The 21,247-nt window shown below is 40.8% G+C and overlaps 1 protein-coding gene across 3 annotated transcripts in view; it reads left to right on the top strand.

Annotated features, from left to right (window-relative positions):
- The window catches only part of SGCD (sarcoglycan delta), a 569,013-nt gene that overhangs the window by 407,670 nt on the left and 140,096 nt on the right, over positions 1-21,247 (top strand). For all 3 annotated transcript variants that reach the window (XM_047873975.1, XM_047873983.1, XM_047873967.1), the window contains exons 4-5: positions 9,296-9,383; positions 15,081-15,200. In XM_047873975.1, coding sequence (XP_047729931.1) covers positions 9,296-9,383; positions 15,081-15,200 — 208 coding nt within the window. The remainder of the gene's footprint in view (positions 1-9,295; positions 9,384-15,080; positions 15,201-21,247) is intronic.

The following is a 21,247-nucleotide window of genomic DNA, read 5'->3' as shown; positions in this document are numbered from 1 at the left end:
TGGTACACAGATATTCGTTGATTATATATCTACACTGCTTCCTCCCACCGTGCTTGGTTTTCTGTGTGTGGACTATCACTTCAACCATGCTTAACGACTTGCCTTTTGAAAACTCTCTTTGACAGTTGGTGTCAACCTCCATTTAATTACTTCTTTTGTTGACAGCTCTCACTCTCTGTTGACTCTTAATTTGATCTGGGCATTCAGTTATTCAGCAAATATTTATTGAAAATCTAGTGGGTGCCAGGAATGTGCCAGGCACTAGAAAATCTGGCAGTCCCCTTCCACTGGTGACATGCTAACATGATACCTCAAAGGAGTCATTGAACAGAGCAGCTCAACTTAGTTAAATATTGAGAGAGACCTAAATGCACCCAAATTGGGGCACAGTGCAGAGAGTGGCTGAACAGGAACACTACAATGGAAAAACTGGACCAGTTCCCAGCTTATTTTGAGTAAGCGCTTCAGAGTGTAGCTTCATTATTCATGACTGGAAAACTTTTCAAGACAATAGAAATCTACCCAAGCATCATTATAAAAAGATATTCTAAAGTAAAATAAAAACTAACCATACTCTGCTATTTTTTTAAAAATACTTCTCATGCTTTGCAAAGGGTCGATTCAGAGACAACTAAAGCATCCTCTTGACATTAATAATAGATAATAGATAATAGAGGATTTTGAGGCTTACTAAAGATAAACTTACAAACTATCCTTTGGAAATGATTTTAATACAAATCTAAGTTGGTGTCAGCTTAAATTTTTCTAGTATTACTTAATGAACTTTGGTCACTGGAGCCAGTACATTGTGAAACCTATGGCAAAGAAATGGTTACTTGTGATTACAGTGTTTTCTGTAGGCTGAGCAGGGAAGGAATGATAATGGATAGAGAGCCATGTGTGAAGAACTATCTGTGAGACCTCTACACTATTGTTTATTTTAGTATTCCTTTTTTTATGTTCTTTATTTATTTTGAGGCAGAGACAGCAAGCAGGGAGGGGCAGAAAGAGCAGGAGAGAGAGAATCCTAAGCAGGCTCTGTGCTGCCAGCACAACACCTGATGTGGAGCTCAATCCCACGGACTGTAAGACTGTGACCTGAGCCAAAATCAAGAGTTGGAACCTTAACCAACTGAGCCACCCAGATGCCCCTATTTTAGTATTCCTAATGACAAAATCCCATGGAAATATACTTAGGGGAGACTTTCCCATTAATGTTATCAACATCAAAGTGAAATCACACGTCCATAATGTAGTAAGCTTCCTGCCTCCTCAGAGATTGGCTGGCTTCCCAAGGTCTCTTCCCGAACTTCTGGATCTTAGAATTTGGCAGCCTAATATAGCTTTCAAAAAAATTGCAACTTAAAAAAAATAGTTGTATATATGCAGAAAAGTTGCAAAGATAGTGCAGTGTTCTTATATACCTCACAGTATCCCTATTACTAACATCCAAAATTAATATGGTATATTTATCAAAATTAATGAATCAGTATTGATACCTTATTACTAACTACAGTGCATTCTTTATTTTGATTTCCTTGGTTTTTACCTACTGTCCTTTTTATGCCCAAGGGTCTTCTCCAAAGTACCGTATCACATTTAGTCTTCATTGTTTCTTCAAAAGGCTCTTCTTAGCTGTGATGGTTTCTTGGACTTTCCTTGGTTTTGATGACCTTACCAATTTTGAAGAGTCCTGGTTAAGTACTTTACAAAATGACTTTCAACTGAGACTCATATGGTGTTTTCCTCATTATTAGGTGGGTGTTACAGGTTTTGAAGAGAAAGGCCACAGAGATAAAGCATCATTTTCTTCACCTCTATCAGAGGTGCAGCTATCAACGTGGCTTATCACTGTTGATGTTGACCTGGATCCCCCTGGCTGAGGCAGTGTTTGTCAAGTTTCTCCACTGGGAAGTTACCATTCTCCATTCCATCCTGTACTCGTTGAAAGAAAGTCACCTTTAAAGAGTAGGCAGTTAACATAGTTAACTGTGAAAATTGTTTGGAATTCTTATACATGAAAGACTTATTTATTCTATCACATTTATCTATTCAGTCACTTATTTTTATCAGTCTGGACTAATGGATGATGCAAAGTTAGATTGTTTATTTGATTTCTTTTATATTTCTTGATGTAGGCATTTATCACTATGAATGTTACACACTTATCACTCTGAATTTCCTACAATTATTCTTAAATTTAGTGAATATTTAGCCATAGAGGCTATGTGGAAAGGTGTGTTTGGGTTATAATTCAATACTTCATCCTATTATTTTGTTGAAATTCTTTCAGCTTTGGCCATTACACCCACTTTCAGTTGTCTCCTGTGTCCCTTTGACATGTTTCCATGATTAAGAAGTGTTTTTTCTGTTTGGTTTTTTATTTGTTTTTTTCAGCACTTCCTTTCTTTCTGTCACTACAGGATTCTCCAGGTTCTTTTTGTATGTTTCTTGCCTCAGTCCTAGAATCAGCTATTTTTCAAGGGGTCCTCCTCATGTAGGTTTTGTGTAGTTTTTGTTATAGTTAATGAAGTATTTTGGTAGCCATTATGTAAGGCACTTGATATGTTTTGTCTTTCTTAATCTTCATTTCAACACTATTATATGTAGCCTTTAACTTAATTTCATAAGCATAGAAACTGGGGCTCAAAGAATGTAATGACTTACCTAAGGCCCCACAGTTAGCAAAAAAAGGCAGAGCTTGTGATTCAAGCCCATATCTGTCTGACTCCAAAGCTCATACCCTGAACCCTCGTTCCACAAGAGCCAGACTCCCCTGTGAGCTAAGTTAACACTGGATGCAATCTGTGCTATTGCAGACCACCCTTAAAATACAGAAGCCAGTGAACTGTGCTCTTGGAAGACTCCTCAGAACTCTAGCCACACTGGTCCCTTCCCTCTCTGAACTTTGCAGAGTGGAAAGCCTTCCCTGAACATGGAAGGTGCTTATGTTCTGTGTTATGGTTTTCTCTGTTTATCTAAATTCCCAGATCAGATTGTTAGCTCCTCAGGGAGCAAGGAAAATATACTACAATGTAAGATTATCAAGAGAAGCAACTTCTAGAGGCCATATCATTTCAGAACTGATTGTGGTGATACAGCTGCCATCAAAGGCATGTATTAAAATCACTGCCTTTTATACCAGGAAAGGATAGATCTCCACTGAAGTGATATCACATCATTGTTATGATAATTTTGCATCAGTTCAGTCTTCTCCTGGGTGAGGAGCTTTCTCAAAGATAAAGGCCGTATCTTTCTCATTCTCCCGGGCATAGGACAGTGTATATGTTGTAGGCACTCACACAGTGTATGTAAAATGTTTAATTTAAGAAAGCTTTTGAGTCCTGGACAGAGACTACCTGTTCTTGATTTATACACAATTTTAACCTGCTTTCCTTTTAATAAGGCAATAGTACTTATAGAATTTAATGGTTCTTAAGAAGGTGGTTCTAGAGGTAGACACACAACAGCAGTGAGAAATGGTAGGTCTCTGTTTCATTCAAAAACCCCACTGAAAAATACAGTAAATTGAGAACAAAAGTGAAAAGGGGTAAATGTACATGGTCACAGAGAAAGGGAGAGGAAACCATGGAGACAGAATGATGGAAAGAGGGTAGATGAGAGCTAAACATGCCTGTAGGATTGAAAGTCACTCTGTGAAGTGAGTGGGAAAGGGCCCCTTATCCATGAGGTATTTTAAGTGCAGTGTCTTTAACCACAGAAGTCAAAATGCACCTGGACTGGTCAAAAATCTGCATAAAGACCATACACTTAGACTCTCCATCTATTCCCAGTTGACCCAGTTAGGTAATAAGTACCTCTTCCCAACCTCACAGAAGATAGGAAGATTGTTTTCTAGAAAGTTTGACCAGAGGACCTCTGGTCATATGAAGTCAGGAATAAGGCATGAAATCAGGTTTAACTGAAAGTCTGTCCCTGAACAGCAAAATGCCCAGACCTCTTCCCCTCTGACATTCAGAACTCCTGTATCAAAAGTTATACCCACCAGTTTCCTGGCAGGAGTTAGAGAACTATTCTTTGATGAAATTAGTCATGGGTACTGACTGCCCACTGGTACTGACATCTGGAAACTCTCCATTGAATTAGCCAAACCCCTACTACTGTACCCTATGGCAAGGTTCACCCATCTAGAAGCACACAGCTTCCAACCAGTTTTTTTTTTATTCTCATGTAAGAGAGAATAGTGCATCAATCAAACAAGGAAGGGATGGCATAAAAAGGAAGGGTCAAAGAATAAGAAAATGCTCTTGAAAATGATGAGTATGATGATACAAGTGTTTTTAAAAAATCAACAGAAGAGATGCCTCTGGCTCAGTCAGTTGAGCATCTAACTTCAGCTCAGGTCACGACCTCACAATTCGGTTCATGTGTTCAAGCCTCGTGTCAAGCTCTGTGCTAACATCTGGGAGCCTGGAGCCTGCTTTGGATTCTGTGTCTCCCTCTCTTTCTGCCCCTTCCCTGCTCGGTTTCTGTCTCTTTGTCTCTCTCTCAAAAAAATAAACTTTAAAAACGTGAAATAAATGAATAAAATAAATAAAAATCAATAGAAAAATTGGATCTTAAAGTTGAGGATATTCTCCTCCCCCACCCCCGCAAAAAAAAAGAAAGAAAGAAAGAAAGAAAGAAAGAAAGAAAGAGGATTAAACAGAAGGAGGAAAAAAGAAAACTTAGAAAAAGAAGCATTTTTTAAATGATGCATTTATTGTCTCCAAGAAAAGAAAAAAAATGTGCAAGACAGCAAAGGACATGTAGTTAAAGAATACTACTTGGCTCAGCTGTGGACAGTACACACGTAATCATAATGCAGCTTCTGAATATTAATTTTACCAGAGTTGTATGAAAGAGTCCATATGATTGCAGAAATCCAATGGATAATGTCTAAAGGTTGATAAATCAAGAGATATGGTGGAAGCCTATTTCAGGCCATGGGAAGAGACATACATGAAGGAGCATTCTGGCAAATTGAAAGCTCTGGGGGTGGTAGGGGGTATAAGCCATTGCTCTTTGATTATAAGCTTTATAATATTTGACATTTCATATTCATTTTGGTAAAGAATAAATAATACATTTAAAAAAATAAGATACACTCATTCAAAAATGGAGCCATTTGGCATTCAAACGTGCATCTTGCAGCCCCCCGAGGACATCAGAGAACAAATAATGTTCGCTTCAGTGGTCTTGGATGGTCAAGAAAAGGTTTGATTTTGCTCTGCATGTTCTGCTTTAGAGAGACAGAGGTGATCCGTCTCCATCAAAATGCTGTGGGCATAGTTATATGGGGGAGAGTACTGATGTAGACTGTCCTCTCCCTATATGGGAAAAAGGGTTGTTCACCTCCCTTCCTCATCTCCCAGTCAGTCTCATCCCATGTCCATAAGAATGAAGGGCTGACTGGCCTCAGACTGACTTGACCTGGTCCAGAGCTCTTATCTTCATCAGAAGCCATGGATCTGCCACACTCTTTTCTGCCAGGCAGAAGGGACCCGCAGGCAGTTTCCTGCAAGCCCCTTATCCTCAGATGGTTGCATTGAAGTCAGTTAGTGAAAGTCACCAGTCCCCAGAGCAGATTCCTCTGTGGCAGAAATTAACCTCCCCAGGCCCAGAGGCTGCAGTGGTGAGTGGGAAGGACACAGGAGAGCGTTTCCTTTACTTGTTCTAATACTATAGAGACCCCAGTGTTTTGCAGTGGCTGGTATTTTCCTGGTTGGGTGTCAGTAAGCAGGGACAGCCAAATAAAAGTCACACTGACCAGTTGCCACAAGAGTTGCTTCAGAGTTTGTTAGCTGGTTTGTGCATTTTACTTGGTAATCTTTTTGTTATCAGGTATATGGAAGGGGGGATTATAGCATCACGTCCCAGGCTAGAATGAGGCTTTTTGTTTAAACCATGACATACCAAAGACTGTGTTTCCCAGGATTTTAGCGTATTAGAACAATTAATGCTAAATGATAATATTTTGACATGGCGTTATAAAGGAATGGGTGGCTCTTGTATCTCTGGTTATAAACCTTGAGCAGAGCTGTTGGGAGATTTTTTTTTTTTCTGCAGTGGAATTGTTTGAATAACATTCAGGGCAAGCAAGTAGCATTTGAGAAATTGGGAATTGGAAGATAATAGTGAGCCAGCCACATATAGGGAGATCTTTTGACATGTGGAAACAGAAGTTGCTGGAAATGGAAGAAGCCCCTGACTCAGTGCACAGATGGATTGTGAAGATTGGTAATGCAAAGGACCATTTCTCTCCATCTTACCCTCATTTCTCTCCATCTTACCCTCCCCACTTACCACCCCCCCCACCTCCTTCCTTCCTTTCTTCCCCTACTGCTCGTGCCTCATTCCCTCCCTCTCCCCTCCCCCAATTACTGCAACAACTTTGGAAGTCTTACTGTGTGCCTGGCACTGGACCGCATGTGTTTTAATAATTACATATAGAATTTAATAATTTCAGTAATATGTGAGTTTTAATACTTCAATAATATTTGCACCATTATACATATCAAAAAAAAAACAACAACAACAAACTGAGGCTTAGAACGATTAAATAACTTGCCTAGAGTAGCCTAACTAGCTAGTGGTAGAGCAGGGATAGTAAATTAGGCAGGCTGACTTCAGGGCTTCTACTGCATGTGCAGCACATCGTGAGCACACAGGTCTGTTAGCCATGAGCTTGCTGATCATACCTATGTTGGTGGTGGGGAATGCACAGAATGAACCACAGAGCAGTGAAGTGATTCGCTCAAGGTCACACACTGGTCAGTGGCAACAGAGTCTATCCTGTTCTCTCACTCCAGGTAGCTCCTCTCTTCAGTGCCAGCTTGCTGAATATAAGAAGAATTAGTACATTAACTTCTAAAAACATAGAACTTCCTGTCTGGGTTCCAGGTTCTGAATCCTTACATTACTTGAGTTGATTTTAAGTTTTAAGTAGAACTCTTAAGTACTGCCAAAAGCAATGCCAAAGAATCTCTTTGAAGCTAATATTTGTTATGTAATGGACAGAAGATGGAAGCCTATGACAATATTGAATTTCTTCTTCTCTTACCTAATCAAAAAACAAAACAAAGCAAAAAGTTTACCATTAGGCAGAATTTTAATCTTAAGTCATTATGGGGGATTCCAGTGAATCAGTGGTTGCCCTGATGAAACAGAAGGGAAACCATTCTGGGGCCCCTGGGTGGCTCAGTCAGTTAAGTGTCAGACTTTGGCTCAGGTCATGATCTCATGGTTCTTGAGTTTGACCCTACGTTGGGCTCTGTGCTGACAGCTTGGAGCCTGGAACCTGCTTCAGATTCTGTGTCTCCCTCGCTCTCTGCCCCTCCCCCATTCACTCTCCGTCTCTCTCTCAAATAAACATTGAAAAACTTTTTAAAAATAAGGTAAACCGTTCTTTCCTCAGGGCCTGGGTGGGATATGGGTATTGATTATCCATTTTAGAAGTTCACCTTGGGCAAGAGCTCCTGTCCTAGTGTGGGGGAGAGAGATGATGACTTCTTCATCAGGGCAACCACTGATTCACTGGAATCCCCCACAAAGGATTGGGTGATGGAGACCATGACTTCAGATCTTCAGTCTATGGAAAGAATGCCTTCATGGAGGCTGCCTGTCAGCACTGGCCGGCCACTCTGCCACATGCAGGTGCTAGGCTGGGCTCATGAATCTTCTCCTATACCCCACCTGCTTTAGAAGGAAAAAGACATCAACCATCCTACAACCTTTCTACTTCCTTGACCTCGTTTTTTTTCATTTCACCTTGGTGAAGCCTATCTATAGTCTTTTCAAGGCTCAGCTTAAGCTTTAACAAATATCTTTGCTTCCCACTCAACAGCCTCAAACTATGAATACTCTTACCATTCAGGAAAGTTCCCCACAGGCTTTGTGCGCAGCTCCTTAATTATCTGTATTGTTCTCTACCTGGTATTATTTGTGTGCCCATCGTATTGTTCCCATTAGAATCTAAGGCTTTAAAGAGGAGTCTTGCTTATCTTTGCTTTCCGCACAGCTCTGGGGACAATGTTTTTCTGGGTTTGGGACTTCATGCATGGTGGTGTTATAGAGTTTTCAGGCAGATAAGTGCCATGTGGTAACAAAGGTTTGGAACAATGAGAATGACTACACACATCCTTTTTCTAACAACAACTATCTGGATACTGACATGTTCTGGCAGCAAACATATTTCAGTTTATGGCTTTAGTTTACTCCAGGAAAGAGAGAACATCTAAGCCAGAGGTCGACAAACTGTGGCCACATCTGGCCCTCTGCCTGTTCGCTTATGGCCAGTGAAATAAGAATATTTTTTATATCTTTAAATGATCAGGGGAGAAAAGGAAAAACAATATTTTATGACACAGTGAGATCATGTTAAATTTAAAATTATTTGGAATTCAAATGTCACTGTCCGTGAATAAAGTGTTACTGGAATTCGGCCATACCCATTTGTCTGTGTACTGTCTATGGCTGTTTTGCACCAAAACAGCAGTTACCAGTTGAGTAGTTACCACAGAGACTGTACATCCCACAAAACCTAAAATATTACCATCAGACCCTTTGTAGAAAAAGTGTGCCAGCCCCTATTTTGAGTCATTTTCAGAAATACCCTCCACAGTGTGGAAATGGATTGGGGTGTCCTTTTTGACAAAGGAAAACTGGATGAAGGCACAAAATATCTGAAGGAGGAGAAATTTGGGAACAAGAAAGGGGAGGCAGAGGCCTACTCGGAGAAGCCACATCTCCTAGGTCTGGTTTACATATATGGCAAATATCTCCACAAAGAAACTATTTTAGTCTGAATTGTACCTGGCTTCTCTCAGCAGGTGGATGTGCCAGAGGGCTGACCTCAGGTATTTTATACAAGTTTTCTGCACTCCATTAAGTATTTTTCATGGTTCTTTTGAAGAAATTATAAATGAGAAAGGGTGAAATTAGGAGATTACTGATCATTCCTGATCATTCTGTATACCAAGGGTAACTAACACCTGTCGTAAGATCTAAAGGACTCTTTATCGCTGGGTTATCTCTGAGTCGTGTGTGTGTGTGTGTTAGGGAAATCTATTTTAAGTATGTGTTGGTCTCTGTGGGTCTCTTTGGAAGAAATCCATTTTGGATGAATTCCAATTAATTATGTATGTGGGGATCATTAAACACTTGGAGTATTCAAATAAATATACATCAGTTAGAACTTAGTGAAAGCCAGTTCAGGTCCTTGGAGAGTTGTGGTTACAGTTTTTCATTTAGAAATCTGCCATTTTCATGTGTTTTTCTTATTTTCTTATTACAGGGTAATGCCCTGTACTTCAAATCAGCCAGAAATGTTACAGTGAACATTCTCAATGACCAGACTAAAGTGCTAACTCAGCTGATAACAGGTAAGACAATAAAGAACGTAGCAGTACCTGGTCCACGCGAAGCACTCAGAAAACATTAGAACCAAAGATTGAATGAAATATCACATAAACTAAAGAAAGAAATGTCTGCTAAGACATTTTAGAGTGGAGAAAGAGAAGGTAGCATGTGTTGCATGATTCCACTGGAGGGTAGAGTCTCATCATATGCACACATTTAACTTATGCAAATCCAACAATACTTGTTTAGAGGGGCAATAAACTATTTTTTCACATAACATGGCCCCTAAACATAAGCCAGCTGCTTCATCTGGTGCTCAACAACAGAAAAGCTCTCTGTTCCAATGCTGGAGGAAAAGCTGGCTGTGTTGGATTAATTGAGAGCACAGTATACAAAAAAACCATGCGCACGTACTTTATGAGGTATAAAGGGGATTTTTAAAGTTAATTTGAATCCATGCCATGTTTGTGATAGGTGCTGACTTTGAGCCTGACCCAACTGCAAAATGCCGATGTACTGCCATTGATTATGGTTGCGAGGTTCCTTTCAATATAGCAGATCTGCTCCTAACAGTTGTGGAAAGCACCCACTGGGCTTTAAGCTGCATATTCCTAAAATTTAAGCAAGGATTGGTTATTCACTATAATGATTATAATGATAAACATGGGCCTTATGGTCACGGTAATGTGTTGAATGGCACGACCAACGCCCCCAGTGTAGATTATGGGCTGCAGTAAACAGGAGCCATTATGCACCCTGCCAGTGGAAGGGAAAAAGGGGTATGTATCTGAATGGCACTGTTACACTTCCAGAGAGAAAATGCCATTTGTTTGGCTTTGGGGCTGAGAGAGAAGTATACAGATGGACATTTTGAGAAGCCAGTTGCCCAAATGCCCTGAAACATAAACTGTGACTAAAACATCTGGAGCCCCACTAATAAACATGCCACAAGAAAACAGGTGCTTTGTGCCCAGAGTCTTGCTGGGGAGAGAGTCTCTGTTCCCCACAGGAGCACCGCATCTGATGTCTGGAGATTCACAGCCAGTGGGTGTATTAGACCATCTACCAAGGCTGGAAGGGATTGCCTCACAGCAAAGCCCATAATCCATAAACATGTTGTTCCAGTGTGTGACTGGATTGTCGGCCTTGCTTATATAACATCTGGCCTGTAGTCACAATGCTAAATAATTAAATAAACAGCTTCAGTAAGCAATGATTTAAGCAGCATGTGTGAAAATTGCCTCCAGGAGGGAAATAAATCCAAACTCCCCGTTCCTGATTCCTCTGTTCAAAAGGAACCTACTTAGCCTGTTGATCATTTGCCATTTATTTGCCATGGGAGATTTGGTTTACTTGAGAGATTTTGTTTTGATAAAGCTGGAAGTGCCCAAATGACTATTCTTCAGTCAGTGTCTCTTCCCCTCCCTCTCCCTCCTAACCTTCTCCTTTCCCTGCTTTCCCCCTAATTCCTCTACTTTCCTCCCCATCCTCTCCCCCTCCTTGTCTCCTCTCCTCCACCCTTGTTTTCCATCGTCCTCACCCTTCTCCCTTCCCTCCCCTACCCTCTTCTCTTATTTCTCTCAGCCTCTGTCTTTCCCTCTCCTTCTTCCTCCCCCATCTCTCCATTCTCTCTCTCCTTTTTCTCTCCCGTTTGCTCCTCTCTCCCTCCTTCCTTGTCTTCTGTCTTCCCATCTCCCCTGCCCAAATTAGACCCTCCTGGAAGCTGAGATACCTACCCAGAGCTCTCAGGGTGAGGCATGACATAGCTCATGTTATAATGAGATGGGCAAAAAGCCACTCTAACACCAGCTGGCAGGAGCCTTCCAAGATGATCTCTAGAGAAGATGATAGATGTATTTAAATATAATTCTGAGTACGTATACATATGCACACTCACCCCTAAAGTTTTCCTTCAGGCTTCTCCTTTTACATTTAAGCACATGGTAGAAAGCACAGAGCAGTTCCAGGAGACAGGATCTTCTAAAACCTCTTATACTTGCTGTTATATTTACCCGAGAACAAATGACTGCTCTCATCCCAGTAGCCAGGTTCACCAAAACAATCCTGAGGATCAAGAATTCTCCTGCTTACCTCACGAAGGTCTCAAAAGCCCAGAAGAAATTCCAATGTTAGAAATTCAGGTAAATTTTTCACATGATAGAGTGCTTTAAGTGATAGTTAAGTTCTCAGGCAAGGCCGTAAAAGCACATCTGGCCAACTCTGTTGCCGATTTAGTATCCTCTCAGTAGTGGCCTGAACAGAAAGCCCTCTGGCCTGCAAGGAGGAAAGCTGTAGGCAAGTCTTCCGCAGAGTGGGCAACAGTCTCAGTGTCAAGGGAGCTGAGAAAGGAGATTAGGCGAGATGGCCCCTTTCCAGCTCCCAAATCCGTAGCATTGGCATGACTGGGAAACTCCTGGTATGTCCCGATGGTTTCCAGTTCTTCCCGTGTAGGAGATTCATTAAGGAAGTAGTTGACACATATTACCCGGAACCGAGGGAGATTAATTGGAGTAGTTTCGGGCTTCAAATAATGATTTTTTTCCATCCTAGAGAGGAAGAGTGGGTTCCCTGACGGACCTCCTGAGCAGTCTCCAGACCTATTTCCTATTTTCATTTCCTCCAGGACCCTTGTTTTTTTGGGGGGAGGTTTGTTTTGTTTTGTTTTGTTTTTAAAGATTTTAGCCACATCCAGGACATTTGGCAGCCCCAGGTAAAATCAACAAAAGAACAAGCCATCTGCACCATTGAGCCAGCAGTTGCTCTGTGGGGTTTTGGCTAGAACTTCCAACTACAGAGCTTTATATGTGCAAATGGTTCTGGCCCTTGATAAATTCCTTTGTGTTCTGAGAAGCTCTGAAAAACAAGATAACTTAATTGTGTTTTGAGTTATCTGATTGTTTCGGTGTTTTTAGGACATTCTCTTGTACGTTTCAGGAAGCAGTCATAAGTTCAGAGCAAACTTGCTTTAAACAGGCAGGTGTTCTCAACTCCTCCAGGGCCATATCTCGTGAAACTGCCCAGATCCACGGAGGCAAAGGCCAAGCAGTTTTGTCTCCCAGTCATACCCCCATTTTGCCATTGACTAGATCCAGAGTGTCAAACTGTGCTCACCCCATGCCTATCCCAAGGTCATTCATTCATTCATTCATTAACACTTCTTCACCTCCTGGCACCCAGTCTCCCCCCTCTGGTATGACCAGAGAGTCTTCAGTATGACCAAGTAGATACCTGCATCTTCGCCCTCCAAGAATCACCTAATCAAAAGCCCTCACTGTCCATCCCTGTTCTTTCAGGATTGTTTTCTGGTCCTTGTCTGTAGCTTTCGACGCCCCCTCTCCCTATCCTCCAAAAGGTCCCCTCCTCACTGCTCCTCCTATGTTGACTCCAGCTGTCTTCTCCTCTCTAGACAAACACACATCCCTTTTCTTCTATGGAACAATTCTGAGAGCTCAATTCCAGACCCAGATCTTCCATTAGCTGACCTCATGACCTTGAGAGAGTCCTTAGCTTGCTGCCACTTGTTTTCACCTATGCATGAAGGCCATTGGAGAAGATAATGCCTCGGTCCCATGCCATTTAGAAAGTCTCTGCTGTGTCTGCTGTTTCCATTTCCTATTCATTCAGGAGCCTTTCCAATGCCCTTCTTTTTGTCAGAGGGCTGGTGTGGATGTAGTAGTGGGAGATCACACTTCCAAATTGGCAGGATTATGTGAATGAGGCAAGTGCACTAAGAGGTGATTGTCATTAATTATTTTCAATGTGTTGGGACCACTGTATTAGAAACTTGGTGACAGGTCATGATCACAATGACGATAGTCATGATTTCGCAGCACTTTCCCACCTACAGAGTGCTTTTTATAAATATTGTATAATTTGATCCTTTTAATCTTTCTATAAGGTAATAGAAGAGATGGTGATAGTACAATTCTACAGATGCAGAAAAATGAGGTTCAGAAAGATCAGAGGATTTTCCCCAAGTCACATGACCAGAAAATGAGAGAGTTGGAACATAATTCTTGTCTTCTGATTCTTAGTCTGATAGTCTTGTCGTTGAGGAAAACACCCCTAGACGTCCAGGAGTAGTCCTGGCAATATAAGCCAGGCTTCTGTGTTCTCCTGTTTGAACATAATCCATTTCGCAGAACATCAGCACCAGACAAGGCAACGTGGTGGTCATAAAGGATCAAGACAAAACAGAAAACAAAGACAACTCTAATCATGTCTGAAAACAGATAAAAATGGAAACACCTATCCAAACCAGCAAAATGACTGAACTTCTTCAATCCTGGTTAATATCAGTGACTTCTGTTTTTTATCCATTCCAGGTTTAGCATTGCTCTGATCTTCCCCACCTCTAGATAAGATGTATTAACATGCCAATTGTAAAATTACACCCACTTCCTGTCAGCACCTTATCCAAAGCAAAGCCTTGCTTCCTTAAATTCAGCCCCAAAATAACTTAACATAAAACCAAATACTATAGTAAGGTCTTTCTTACTGAGATGCCCTGAGTGGTTGCCCCTGGTGTGTGTTCTCTATCACAACAATGAATAATAAACTCAACTTGTTCACCTACATGTTTGTTCTCTTTGGTCTATACCTGGAAGGCATTGAGGGCCCTTTCATTACTGCTTTTTATAATTAAATGACACTGTCTTGAAAATAACTTGAAACAGAAATGCTCTATCAGAATCTCCTGATCAGCTTTGGGAAAATATAAGATTTCTAGACTCTTTCCTCCATTTTTTTTTCTTTATGAATTTTTGGACCAAAAGATAAATTCTTTTTGATCTGAGTGAGGTTCTGTGAAGATGATTATACCTCCCAGGTTATTCTGATTAATTTCTGCAGACCAGCTTTTGAGAGCCACCTGAACTTGAGATATTCAGTTAGCTCTAGTTCAGATAAACTACAATGCCTTCTGTTTGTTTTTTTGTTTGTTTAAGGAATTCTAACACATTAGTTTGTTTTATTTTTTCCATGGTACCCAAAACTCTGAAGTTTTCTGATTTACTAATAAATGTCTAAACTTCTATTTGGGTCCATCAGAAGATGCCACTACAATAGCTTCCCTTCAAAGATAGCATTTGTTGCCATATGATAAATCCTCTAAAATTTATTTTTTATTGAGTGAAATTCTAGCATAAAAGATTCAATAACTTTCTGGTAATTAATTGCAATACATTTTCTGGCCTTTTCTGCCAGGAAATTATCTATATACACTGAGGAAATAGACTTGTCTGGTATCAAATACAGCCAATGGTTTAAGGGTACTGGCCGAGACAGACTTCAATTGAATTTAAAGGCACCCTTTCCAAGAGTTAGAGCTGGCCATAGATATTCCGATTACTTCAAGAGGTGGTGAACTTTCTATGCCTTGATACTTTCAAGCCAAAATCTACAAGTATTTGATAGTAATTTGGTAGTTAGCTAAGGGAAACCTCATTCAAGCATTAGTTTGAAGAAGGGACACGATGGTCTTTAAAATCAGCCTGAGAGCACATGATTAAAAGTAATTGACAAGACATGGCCAGAGTCACAAGACTAATTTTCATGATTGGCTAGTGAAAAACAATCCACTTATATTAAAGTCCCACACAACCTCATCAGATGCATGTGTCCTGTGAAAAACTCTTTGTAATTGAATGCAATGAGACTAATGTCTCTCTCTCTCTCTCCCTCTCCTTCTCCCTCTATCTCTCCCCCCCCCCCCATTCTAGGTCCAAAAGCCGTAGAAGCTTATGGCAAAAAGTTTGAAGTAAAGACAGTTTCTGGAAAATTGCTCTTTTCTGCAGATAACGATGAAGTGGTAGTAGGAGCTGAGAGATTAAGAGTTTTAGGTAAGGAAACTTTGATCATATAACTGATATGATACCAATGTATACATTTTAGAAGAAAACGGAAATGTTGCCTTGAAGAGAGATTTAGATCAATTACTTGGATTCTCTTAAAGTAAGGTAGATGAACTCCCCCACCCCCTAAACTCAGAATTTGGTACCCCAGTGAAAAGTTCTCAAGTCAGGAGGTTTTGTGGCATGACTACCAACACTGAGCTTCATTTGGGGAAACATGTTCATGCCAACAAATACGCATGAACACATACTGTCCTTGCAGGCAGTTTTGGTAGAAGCAGTCAAGACCTACATACATGATACGGAGATTCCTAAACTGGGTTATAAATTAAGAATTGCTTAGGGAACTTCTGAAAAGTCACATGGATCCAACTGTGACATGCTGAATTAGAAGTTCTGGTGGAAAGACCCAAGAATTAATTGGTGAAAACATTTGCAGGAATATCTATGGTGTCACTGTTGCAATCACTGGATTGGAGCACACAACAAATTAGTCTTCTGTAGTTACAGCGAAATGGTCTAATATGGTGGTTTCAGAGTCCTGGTGCTGGAGCTAATCTGTCTTGTGTCCCTGCTCTGTCACCAATTAGCTGTGTGACTTTGGGCAAGGTATTGACCTCACTGAGCCAGTTTTCTGTCCTGCTCAGTGGGACTATGAACACCTACCATCTCAAGTTGTCCCTAGGATTAAATGACTTCATGTTTTATTAATCAGGTATTTTGAATTCAGCATGCTTGACTTTAAAGCACTATACCTTGCTACCTCCTCAAATTTGTCCCAATTTCAGATAAGTAGACAAACACTTACCAACAGTAAAGAAAATGGCCTAAGATCAAGCTACCAGTTGAAATCCTTGCCCAAGGACTCCAGACTCAGCATACCTAAATGCCTATAAATATGTTCTAAGAACTTGGCCAACCTTTAGTATTAATGTTTTTCTCTGTTACTTGTAGAAATAGCACTTCCCACATGAGTTCTACGTTTTGGGGGGTGGTGGAGGAAACAAACACAAAAATTTCTGGCTCTCCTTTTGTTAAAGAATACTTAGCTATACCAGCTATAAAATAATTGCCCAGGGGAAAAGTGATGGTATCTCCTGCTAAGATAATTATGTACAAATGGAGTTTGGTACCTCCCGTTAGTTCTTCGGCCCTTTGTGAGTCACCTCACTTCTTTAAAATCTGAATCTTCAAAGATTCAGAATAATTTTTAGATGTCCAAATACTTTGGCTTTACCTTCCTGTGCAAAACTCTGTGATGGTATCATTTAAGAACTTTCCCCTTCCCCACCCTACAGTTAAGTAGGACTAGAAGATTATTGTAATTTTTGGTCATTTGAAAGCAGATGGATATTTTGTTGTTGTTGCTGCTGTCATTGATTATGCTTTTGATATTTTACTTAGAGAACAATTTAGGACAAGATCTATCTCTCTCCATCATCAGGAACATTTGCTTTTTCATGTTAAAATGTAGAAAGGAAGCATCATGATAAATACCACTGTTGCTATCAATGCTAAAAAGATTAGGAAATGACCACCCTACAAATCTCGCATCAACCTACTCAGTGAAATGAGCTTAGTGTGTTGCAGAAATGAGCTTCCTGTCAGCTGGGATTCAGCCATATGGTGTGGAATGAGAAGTTTAGGCAATTTCATTTTCTGCTTAATGAGAAGTTTGTCTTTTTGAGTCATCAGACTGAGCAAGTTCTCAGGAGCTTTGAATCTGGATGCATATTTCATGGTGGAGTCTAACGTAGCTGGATTTGAATCCTTGTTCAAACATTTCGGATTAGAGTGACCCTACCCAAATCTGTTTTTCTCTCTAACATTTAGTTTCCACATATACAAAACAAAGAGAGTGGAGTGGTTCCGTTTGTTAAGCGTCCGACTTTGGCTCAGGTCATGATCTCACAGTTCCTGAGTTCAAGCCCCACGGCAGGCTCTGTGCTGACAGCTCAGAGCCTGGAGCCTGCTTCAGATTCTGTCTCTGTCTTTTTCTGCCCCTTCCCAGCTCATACTCTGTCTCTTTCTCTCTAAAAAATAAATAAACACTTAAAAATAAATTTAAAACAGGGTGGAACAAAATAAAGAATGGAAGGATAAATGAATATAATAAGAAACGTACATAAATAAATCAGTTATTTCTACTGATAGTTGAGTAGGAATAGCAGTAGAAAATAATAAGGAATAAGCCTAAGAAGATCATGCCTCCTAAATATAGAAATTTTGTTGTTTAAATTCTTCTCTGGATAATCACACCCACCTATTCAGTTTTTAGGACAATGACTTCCTCAAGCACACTCAAAGGACCCTGAATAGTTTGACAAAGGGATTAGAAGCCATGCCTCATACAGAATAATTACCCAGGAAGAGATACAGGGGCAGGGAGAAGGGTATCATTGTAGACAGATTGTAATTGCTGATGCACATCTTTACTGAGGAAAAGAGAGAAGGCAAGAACCACTTAGATGAGTGGCTGAGAGCATAGGTTTTGTAGTTGACACTGGCCAATAATCCTGGTTTCTATCATTCATCAGCCAAGGCCTTATAATGTCACTTCACCTTTCTAGGCATCCTTCTACTCTGTGCCATAGCATGATAATGCTTGACTGTCACAGTAGTTGGGAGAACTGGATGGTAAAGTGTATGTAGAGTGAATAGCACAGTGGTGGCACATGGTAAGCCATCCGTACATGCTAACCATCATGTTGGTGATGGTTTCAGTTGGTCCACTTGGATTTCAGGGGACCCATCACATTCTAAAATTTTACACAGCCCTCTCTGTCCATGAAAGAAAGTACTCAGAGAAATTGGCAGAGAACTTGCAGAAGTATCCATATATCAGTTAAGTTTCGACTAGCCGATTTCCTGGACATAGGAAGGGCCAGAATAGAAAGAGCCTTCAAGAGCTAAGAAGTACTCCACTGCCTACTTCACCCACGTGCACATGAAACTAATCTTGCTGGCATGTGTGTTCTCAGGTTGGACTTAAAAGAGGTTGAAGGCCTGGACTGGATTCCCAGATTTGTAGAGTCTTTTCCTCTACTCATGAAGACAGTGGTTCTGAAAGTGTGGGTCCCTGAATGGAGAGCATCAGCTATAGTGTACTTGTTAGGCTTGCAAATTCTCAAGCCCCACCCATACCTACTGAACCAGAAACTCAGGATTGGGGGCCAGCAAAGCTTCCAGGTGGCTCTAATGCATGCCAAAGTTTGAGAACCATGACCTAAGACACTCAACTTTGCCACAACTTTGCTGGTAACTTTCAGTTGAGTGTAGGCTCAGCTTTTATCACTTTGCTCCAGAAAAGTCACAGTATGGATATAGCTAACACATGTTAAGGGTTTACTCTGTGCAAAATACCAAACAAATCACCGTGAATAAACACATTTGCTTCTCACAACAACCTTCAAAGAGTCAAGAAGGGCACTGGCTTATCACCTTGATGTACAGACGAGCAAACTGAGGCACAGAGTAATGTAAAACTTGCCCAAATTTCCACAGAGAGAAACTGAGGGAGTCAGGATATGAATCCAGGCAGTCTTCCCACTACACATGTGACTTCTATCACAATAGTCTGTACCTTCCCTGAGCTCCATAGCATACTAGTACCACAAGGAGGAGAAAAGAAAACCAGGCAACTCTTTTTCAACAATTCCTCCCTTTTTGGATTCTGGATACTCTGCTGTTCCCACTATTCTCCCAGGTCTCTGACTTTTCTCTGACTTTTTCTCTGCTTCCCTCACTAACCCTTCTTTCATCTTGTATAAGTAGCCTGGACTCACACTTGGCATCAGGTGTAGACTCTCTCCAGGTCCAGTCCTTGTTTTCCTCTTTTTTTGCATTTCTGTGGGAAATCCCACACTTCTATATGGCTTCAACACTTGCTTCTTTTCAGATGACCTTCTCAATCAGTATTCACTTTGAACTGCCTTCTCAATTCTAAATTTTTTTTTTTTCCTCAACGTTTATTTTATTTTTGGGACAGAGAGAGACAGAGCATGAACGGGGGAGGGGCAGAGAGAGAGGGAAACACAGAATCGGAAACAGGCTCCAGGCTCTGAGCCATCAGCCCAGAGCCTGACGCGGGGCTCGAACTCCCGGACCGCGAGATCGTGACCTGGCTGAAGTCGGACGCTTAACCGACTGCGCCACCCAGGCGCCCCGCCTTCTCAATTCTAAATCCAAGTTCTCAGCAGTTAGCCTGCATTTTTCTGCATAAAAGTCTTTCTAGAAGTTTCACTTCTGTAGCTGAACTTAGGTGTCTTCCAGCAACCTCCCTGCCTCTCCAGAACCCACTTCCCTAATTCCACTGATGGAGCTGTTGTTCTCCTAGACTAGGAGTCTCCTAGTTCCCTGGTTTTCTAGTCTCTTTGCTTTCATGAAGGTATCCAGCCCTATGTCTCTTCATATGGTCATGGTATCTTTGTCACCCTTGGGTTTTCCATACTGCACAGTTATCTCTTTAGGCTTGATGTGAGAGAATTCAGGTTTGTAGTCAAATGCATCTGCTTAATTACCAAAAAGGTGTAAGTTAGTGTGCACAATAAGGTATGGTATTGTTCAGCTTTAATTAAAGAATAAAGTTATTAAATATTGGACAGGAATGGCCTTTAAAAAGCACCAAGAAAATAGGCAGCATAAAAGCCAGTGCATCTAAGAGGCATCTTCATGGAGACACCAGGGAAAAATAATTTTGATTTTCATTAATGACCAATTTCATTGAACAATGAATTGGACATTCTAGCATTTATAAACAAAGCATAATTATAAAGTGTTATTCTAATTGTTAATTAGGTCTGTACTCTAGATTAGTTTTTTTAAATATGTCCTCTAGATGCTACTTGATGCTAATTATCTGAGTTACATTATTATCAATTGAAAAACATTTTTAATTAATTCTAAATCCATTTAAATTAGCAGAAGATTTATAGAAATTTAAATGTGGTCTGATGCTATTTTTTTTTCCTTAGGAAGACATCAGATGATACATTTAGCCTTTTGAATTAGTTTTTGATGAAACTTTCTACTGCATCCTGGCAATGGATAATTATGATGAAAGGAGTGCAGTATTCTTAGTGGTGGTCTTTCATGAAATAGATGTGTGTGTGTGTATGTGTGTGAGTGTGTGAGTGTGTGTGTGTGTGTGTATGTGTGTGTGTGTCTGTGTATCATATATCCACTTCTATACCTAAAGCTCTAAATTGTGACTTCTGGCTTCATGGAGATACAGAGATGTGTGTACTTGTCCCTGTCCCTGCTCTCTCAGGGAGCTCTGTCTCTTCAGGAAGATGAGACACACATCCCAAAAACAAGCTGCTTACAAGGGTAGAAACAGAGTGACTAGAATTCCAGAATCCAGCTAGAGTACAGTGGGGTGGTGTGCTAGAGAGAGTTTAGAAAGCTTCATAAATGGGGAAGCATTTGAACTAGGTCTTGAGTACACGTTGGCAAATCAAAACATAGACGGGGAGAGCTTGCTTGGTGAATGGAACAGCATGTGTTTTTCAATAAGGATTCACTTGGTCGGGAGGTGGGGAGATTGATTGCCTTGTGATGGAAAAGTCCATTGGTAGTTGGCTTGAGGCTAGATTCAGTGGCTCAAATAATGTAACTGAAATTCAGTCACTCTCTTTCTCTTAACACCTCTCAGCTCTGTTACAGAATCATGGCTTTTGTCTTCAAAAGCAGAAATAGTGCTTACCTTCTGAATATAAATCCAACAAAGGCCTAAGCTTTTCCTCTAACTAGATTGGTGTGGGCCATATGCCCATCCCTGACTAGTCATTATGACCTCAGTGATGGAATTTGCTGGTGAGCAAGGCGTGATTCATATCTCCACTGCCACCGCTGAGGTTGGAAATGACCAAGAATGAGCTACAGGGGACAGTTGTCCAAAGGGAAACTGGGGTGTTGTGTCCAGAAGAGAGAATGGACGCTGGGCAAGAAACAACAAATATTCGTTATTGTAATCAAAGGTATGACCATGGAAAATTCTGAAAACTGCGCCTGAGACCATGGAACCCAGGAATTGT

Source organism: Prionailurus viverrinus, chromosome A1 (assembly GCF_022837055.1).
Source record: "Prionailurus viverrinus isolate Anna chromosome A1, UM_Priviv_1.0, whole genome shotgun sequence".
NCBI lineage: Eukaryota > Metazoa > Chordata > Mammalia > Carnivora > Felidae > Prionailurus > Prionailurus viverrinus.
Note: the sequence above shows the minus strand (reverse complement) of the source record. Positions and strands in the feature narration are given on the sequence as shown.